At 29.1% G+C, this 7,634-nt stretch overlaps 1 protein-coding gene across 4 annotated transcripts; it reads right to left on the bottom strand.

Moving 5' to 3' along the window:
* Positions 1 to 382: 382 nt before the first annotated feature.
* LOC105249722 (ankyrin repeat domain-containing protein 13C) lies at positions 383 to 6,526 on the bottom strand. Of its 4 annotated transcripts, XM_011255394.3 has the most exons (11): positions 6,469 to 6,520; positions 6,330 to 6,402; positions 5,759 to 6,217; positions 5,577 to 5,618; positions 5,255 to 5,359; positions 4,770 to 4,901; positions 3,185 to 3,396; positions 2,804 to 2,935; positions 2,473 to 2,634; positions 1,946 to 2,346; positions 1,466 to 1,555 (listed from the first exon to the last, which is right to left on the bottom strand). In XM_011255394.3, exons 3-11 carry the CDS (start codon positions 5,883 to 5,885, stop codon positions 1,498 to 1,500), a joined length of 1,371 nt encoding a protein of 456 aa, XP_011253696.1. In that variant the 5' UTR covers positions 5,886 to 6,217; positions 6,330 to 6,402; positions 6,469 to 6,520; the 3' UTR covers positions 1,466 to 1,497. The 4 variants fall into 4 exon arrangements, with proteins under 4 accessions (XP_011253698.1, XP_011253696.1, XP_011253697.1 ...); XM_011255396.3 differs by lacking the exon at positions 1,466 to 1,555 and adding an exon at positions 383 to 848 and having other exon boundaries at positions 6,330 to 6,525; XM_011255395.3 differs by having other exon boundaries at positions 3,197 to 3,396; positions 6,330 to 6,526.
* Between the last annotated feature and the right edge of the window lie 1,108 nt (positions 6,527 to 7,634).

The raw sequence follows: 7,634 nt of genomic DNA, 5'->3' as shown, positions 1-7,634 counted from the left end.
ATTTGAAGGAAATAGATATAATTTGCGAAAAGTGCAGAATATATATATAATATATACTAATACAGCAATACCATTTATTATTTAATTCACTTTATTTAATTATTATTGACCCATCATTGCAAATATATTGAATTATAAAGTTATTAAATAAATCATATAATTATATTTTTTTCACTATACATTGAAATAAATTTGTTTTTCTCTTTTTTATTAATAAAAAATAACTTATATCTGTACATTTTATAGAAATAAATCCTATATAAATATTTCATTTCTGACATCATAATTCAATATAAATGCAATAACGAGAAGACTGAGTCTAAAAAAAGACTTCTCGTGCAAGAGAAATCATTAATTTACGTTTCAAATATATTGAAAAAGAATAAGAGAATTTTTAATACAGTGTTTTGAAAAATTAAATCATCCTTACTTAGCACGCAGTATGTACCTATCAATTGCAATACGACATTTGGAATTTATATTTATCTTTATATATAAATTAGTTAGTTTATTGAGTTAGACAAATATTGTGTTTAAGTTTAGGTATTAAAAGATCATGCGCGCGATGAGTGAAAATTTATCTGATTTTAGTGCACGGATTTCTCCCCTAGCCTTACTTTTCTATATTAAATATTCCATAAATATTCGACACTATTCGCTGTTAGATGTGTGATTAAATTACAATGATAAGTTATTCAATGAACGACACACAATGGCGTGAGTAGATGCTTTCCAGACTGGCCCACATTTCGAAAGCTAGATTGTCCCCTAGCACAGAAGAAAACAGACTCCAACTAAGGTGGGCCTCGATTAATATTAGGATGTCGAAGCGTCATAAGTCTGGAAATCTGCAAAGCGATTGCTGATAATTAGTATGAATGCCATATATGATGTGAATGCTGTAAATGATATAAAAAACACTTGCACATACGTTATATACATAAAATGTTAGATTGCACATCGATCACAGACAGATTTTTGAATATATATTCAATGTAAAAATTGATTTGAAAGGTTCGGCGATATATCTGCAAACATGTTACATTATATAACATCAAGATAAAGACATCATTATCGCCGATCCTTTCTGCTTGATCTATTTTTAAATACGCGTTTTTCAAGAAATCATAAAAAAATTATTTCATACAATATGTCAATGATTAGAATGTTTAGAAAAAAAGATTATCAATGAAATTGTTGATATAAAACATGCATTATTCATAAAAAATTCATAGAAATATTAGTGTTAAATTATTCATTATTTAAAAAAATATCTGCAACATTTATTTTGTGCAAATATTGATATAAAATTTTATACTTTAATAATTTAATATAATTAATAATAATAATTAATAAATTAATATAATTAATAAATTATTAATAATTTAATATAATTAGACAAAAAAATATTATAAAATAATTTGTTAATGAAATAAAAAATGTATTAAAACAATAGAAATTTGCAAATTGATAATAGAACGCCCTTGAAGTTTATCTTCAAACACATGATGCATTATGAAGAACCATCATCATAATCATGTATGCATCGTAATCTCTGAAATGTATTATTGTGCTTCAGATTTAAATTAATGTATGCACGAAATATTTGACATATAATTTATTTTTTACTCTTCAAATGTCCAAATCATTTAAAATAACTTTTTATTGTCGAATATCTTATAGAGTTTTACATACAGTCGAACCCCTATATTGTCGGCGCCTTCTCCTGTTACTTTCATATTCCTTAATAATTGTTACTCCCCCTCTGCTGTTTTTTTATTTGCTATATCATCACACAATTAACAAAAAACGTTAGAACGTAAAAGTAAGAAAAAAAATATCACTCAAGAATCCAACATTCCGGGAAGGACTAATATGGGAGCACGACTGTAACTCTGTAAAACAATATAGTATGCAATCTATATTTTATTAAAAGGAAATTTACCTCATAGGATCTTCAAAATAATCGGATGGCACTTGAAACAACTCTGGATCTATGTCATTTCGAAAGGCGAACTCTTGAAAAGTTATTTTAGCAGTGACAGTAGGCAAAATCGGTATGTCGATCTTAACTGGAAATCCAGGGGGTAACTTCATAAGTACAAATTGTCGTAACTTGCTTAGGTGCTTAAACGGCGTGATCACTTCCAGAACGTTAAGTAACATATCGACGGTGAGGGGAAAATCCGGGCTCATCGCCACGGTGGCTTTGAAGGATTTACTGCTTTCCTTATAAACAAGATTTCTTCCTAGAAGCGGACACTGTCCGGGCGGAGCAACGATATATTCATCCCATGTGATGTTCGATTCTGGCGGCGGATTCAACGATGCTCTTCTTAAAGGAGGCTGAATAAATAAAATTATAAAATTTATTAATTAAAAAATTAATTATTATATTTATTATTATTATCTATTATTTTATATAAGCTTTCAAAGTTTAACGATACATTTTACAGTTTAATGAAATCTTACCTCCCCATTTTTAAAGCCTTGAGAACTACCCTTGGTAAGAGATTCCATAATAGCTTTATTCTTTTGGAGATCCTCCTCGCTTAAATGTTCGCGACGTTTTCTACTTTCCAACACCATGCCATTGATTTGATAGAAATCAGCATGAAAGGCGCCCACCATTTCCTATTATAATTATAATTTTATTTTAATATTATTTTTTTCATTTTTTTGAGTGTAAAATATCATAATTAAAAGAATTTTTAATTAAAAGAAAATGTAAATTGATTTTACTCTGTATAAATTGTATTCTATTCGATTACTGATATGATTATGAAAATATGTGTATACTTACTCTTTTATCTTCTCTAAAAATCCATCCTGTCTGTGCTCTGGAAAACGTGATACCTTTGGTAGACATTTGTGCTGCCATAATATCGCTAGACATAAGAATATCAACTTCATCTTCTATCTCAAGTTCCGTTTCCTAAAATATATGTACAAAAGAACATTATTTTAACAATAAATAAGACAAAATGGTCCTCTAGATTTAATTTTTCTATTGTGGGATTTCTATTATCTATTTTAACATAAAATGACAACCAGATTTATCGCTAATATTATGCATGCTAAGAACATTTGTGAAAATTTTGAAGTTTTCAGAAATTATACAAAATGAGAAGTTTGTTATATATAATGTAATTTTTTACCCCACTATACATGTAAGTATTTTAACCTTATGTCTCACTCTTTGGAAAAGTTTGGCTTTATTGTCGAGGACAGTCAACGAATGGCCGGGCTTTTGGTCACCATTGAAGATGAAAGATATGTCTCCCCTTTCCCATCTCATGTCGTTAAAGTCTACAAGAGTCGTGTCCATCCTAATCGAAGCCCCGCTTTTATGGATCTTACATATATCCGATGGCAATACTCTCGAAACTAATGGTACTGAAAGGAATTTTTATCGTTCGCCGACGAGAAAAACATACATAAAATTACACTTATATAGCTAAGGAAAGACGACATATGATGCACCTGAAAAAGTGGGAATAAAGTAATTGAAATAATTGTTTGATAAATCAACGGATTCGGTGTAAAATTGAAGAATATTCTTTGTTTGTTATGCATTTTAGACATGGTTTTATATTTAAACCTTAGCAGATATCATAAATTTTGTTACATTTTTAATATAGCTTATACAATTTATATATCATTTTTTTTAAATATTTATTAAAAATTTTAAAAATAATATTAAATATTTGATATTTATATTTAATATTTTATAAAGAAATACTTTTTGTTATAATATATAATTTATCAAATAAATAATTTTTATAAATATTTTTTATATTACTTGGTCAATTAATATAAAACGATCTTTTTAAATTTGTAAAAAAATTCATGATATCTGATTTAAAAATTAAAATGTGCTTTATAAATTATCTCATATTCTATTCCCAGGAGATGAACGAGGTATATCACAGTCTTATTATAACTGTCATAACTGTTGAATTAATTAAGATATTCATATAAAATTATAAAATATGTTTGAAAATTCAAAATGTGTTTCAAATTAAATTTTATATCTCAAGACAACACGTTACAACAGTGTTATTATTATTGTTTATATCTAAATTTCTTTGACTGATAATCAAAACACTATATGACTGTTATTTCATAAATATGAAATAGTAAAAATTCATGCAATTTTGAATATATTATAGGCTGTCTGTCATTTGTACCGAATCAGTTGTTAATAATAATAATAACAGTAAAACTATCATCTCTGACAAAAAGTGAATTGCTCAATTTTTGCATATTTTTGTTCATTATACTTTTCCTAATTATTCAAAATAATATTTTTTTGTTTTAAAAAAGAAAATATTTTTAATGACATGTCTCTAACTTTTGATAAAAAAAAGAAATCAAAAATGAACGATAATTATTTACAATTTCAAATTTGAATGATAATGAAAAATTAAAAATTTTTAAGACATTCTCACATAAATGCAATTTTGAAAAAAAGAGACATCAAATATTTATAAATAAGTTAACATGAATTTTTTTTGTGAAAAGTACAAAGAGAAACAAATTATTCAGTTCAATTATTTCGATTCTCAGTGTTAATTTGAGAATATTATTTACATCAAAGCATATAATATTATAATAAAGGAGTGCTTAGGGAAAATTGAGATGCCATAAACATCCTGATTGTTGCTTTCCACCTTTCCAGGTGCGTGCATCATGTACATAAACAATGTAATTCTGCAAAAAAAATAATCACACAATTAAGCAGCTAAAGCAACGCATGAGAAACTTACCCCAACTTTGAAAATCCCATTTTAATTCCATATAAAAATCGCCCATTTGATGCAACGCGGCAACTAGATTCGGCCTTCTTTCTTCCATCTGCTCCCTTGTTTGTTGCTTCAATTTGCGCACTAAAGATGATACTACAAGAAAAATAAAATATATTTTAATCTGATTTATAATATAATTATATAATGATATATTATAATTATATAATGATACATGTAATATATCACATTTTGACTAAATTATTTTTCAATTATTACTACAAACTCTATCAGAAACTAAAGAATTATTTGTCAGTATGAAAATGTGTGCCTGATTTATTTAAGCCATCTGCTTTTAATATATAATTCTTATCAATTTATTAAAAATACTACATGATTTGTTGAATATAATAGAATATATTAAGATAAAAGAAGATTTTAAGTTTCAAAATATTCTACTTAATACTCTGTACTGATTGCAAAAATAAAGTCTATCATATTATACGAACTGGTTTGTCTATCTCCATAACTGATCGCTTCAGCCAATGGACTCCAGCCAGCTAGGTTCTTCACTTTTACAGGTGCACCATGTGCAAGCAATAATTGAACACATTCTACAATATAAAACAAATTATATATAACATGTTGAACCCTTTTACTTATCGATTTAAAACAATTTTAACATGGCATTATTTCTCCAAGTAGGATAAAAAAGTCTTAATATTTTTCAATATCGTACAATATCGACTTGCAATATTTTATATTTCTGATATCTGATCTAGTTCAAATACTAATATATGTATGAAAATAAGACGTGTAGAGATTCCGTACCTTTTCTTCCTAACATCACAGCTAAATGCAAAGGTGTGTTCCCTGCAACAGAGAAGATACAAAAATATAAAACTGCGCTACATCTTTCCCCTTCGCGGAATCCAACTAATTTTCCTTATTCCTGCGTAACCAGGTGTCAACAAGCACCAAGGTGCAGATTATTACGGCGAATCAAAACGCACCTTGTTTATCCTTCTCAGTGATATCGTGCGTCCTGATTAAGGAGCTCAGCGTCTTGATGCTGCCTTGGAAGATACACCTGTGAATCGGGTACTTCTCGGCTTCCTCCTGCGCCATCGTCATCGGCATCTGGGATCTGTCATGCGTTACAACGGTAGGCGAGTTGACCGATGCAGGCCCTTGACATGACCTTGACTGATGACGCCAAGGCCCTTTACATCGCGACAGGCTCCACGTGTGGCATCAGAGCGCATCATCGTCCCTCCGTGACGTTGACGTAAACATCACGGCACATGTCTACCTGTCAAATCCGACTCGAGTGTTTGGGCCGCACTTACATAACTCCCTGTCGCCCTTCCTCGGGTTTCATCCACCTCCGTCGACCCTCCCTGGCGTCGAGCAACGTCGTCCCTTTGCTCGAAAGCGAATTCCCGAGGAGCCCTTATTCACCTTCCTGACATCTGCACAGTAACCCAAAATCCATACGAGACCCGAAGCTACTCGCTCACTCACTCACTCACTTTCTCTCTCTCTCTCTCTCTATCTCTATCTCATTATAGGAGGGACGTTAACCTTATTCAAGGCGATGCTAATTCGTGGCGATGGACAGTCGATGATATGAAATTCCTGCCGTGATTTACTCGTCCTGAAATTTGTATTTGTTTTTACGCGCAAGTGTGTCAAGCACACTTCGCTAATCACCGTTAATTACCTCGGAAAGTGTGTTCGTAAATTAGTACAAGCGTGTTTACCACGGGACTTATGTACATACCCGAAGAGAAGAATTAAATGCCATTCGAGAGAGATGGCGACATCGACTCTCGATCATCGTTTCTTTCCGAGCGATCGGCCAATCGGACGGTTCACTGAGAAATAAATCGATTAAACTTTCAGTCGGACTTGTTTTAATCATTTTAATTAGAAAATTTTTTCATGCGTCGAAACGAGAAACTCTCTATATATATATGTATATTATTAAAATAATTATAAAAGTTTAGTAAAAAATTTTTATGTATAATAATCGATAATATAATTTGATTGTTTCGATAATATAAATTGATGCTAATTTTCAGATGGATTGCGAAATCGATAACGCATTTCAGTTCATCAATCCTCTTCAACAAAATTTGTTAAAAATTTATTAGGAAATAGTGCGATGTTAAAATTAATTTTATATATATTTATATTTATTTAATTTTATATAATTTTATATATATTTATAAAAAATTATATTATATATATATATATATATATATATATATATATAATATAATTTTTTATTATTTTAAGCGCTGTCTCTCTCTCTCTCTCTCTTTCTCTTCTTTTTTTTAAATAAATGTAAATGTATTTTCTCCTGTTCAGAAATTATCTGGAAGACCTTGTTCCAGTATGTCTTGTTCCAGTATAATTTAGTATGTCAATGGCTTCAAAAATCAGAGTATAAATTTTATGTCTCCCTTATCAAAATATATTAAATAAAAATATATATTTCTTATATATTTAGGGAAACATATTTATGTCTATTTTATATATTTTTTAAATATTTTTGTGCTGTCTGGTATGCAGTATTACATAAAATGCATCTCATGATACTGAAAAAAGTTATTTTTCTCGCAAAAATAAATTGAAGACGTAAAACAATATCATTTTACACGAAATTTTGATTCCGCGAGAATTCACTTTGAAAAATTACATTTTGAAAAAAAAATGATTGACCCTTTTTAAGCTTGAATCATTTCTAATGAAAAATTTAGAAAATATATTTTTTAAGTCATGTAAAATGATATTCAATTTTGTGTAAAATGCTATTATTTTACATCTTCAATTTATTTTTGTGAGAAAAATAACTATTTTCAATATCATGAGATACATCTTATG

Source organism: Camponotus floridanus, unplaced genomic scaffold (assembly GCF_003227725.1).
Source record: "Camponotus floridanus strain SB8 unplaced genomic scaffold, Cflo_v7.5 scaffold127, whole genome shotgun sequence".
Taxonomy (NCBI): Eukaryota; Metazoa; Arthropoda; class Insecta; order Hymenoptera; family Formicidae; genus Camponotus; species Camponotus floridanus.
This window is presented reverse-complemented; position numbering and strand designations above follow the sequence as displayed.

Bases quoted from the DNA above. Each gene is read 5' to 3' on its own strand.
- LOC105249722 (XM_011255393.3), bottom strand. From the start codon at position 5,885: ATGCCGATGACGATGGCGCAGGAGGAAGCCGAGAAGTACCCGATTCAC. The intron at 5,360-5,576 runs GTACGGAATCTC...TTTATATTGTAG, and splicing joins TGTGATGTTAGGAAGAAAAG to AATGTGTTCAATTATTGCTT. The intron at 2,635-2,803 runs GTAAGTATACAC...TAATTATAATAG, and splicing joins TTTTTAGAGAAGATAAAAGA to GAAATGGTGGGCGCCTTTCA.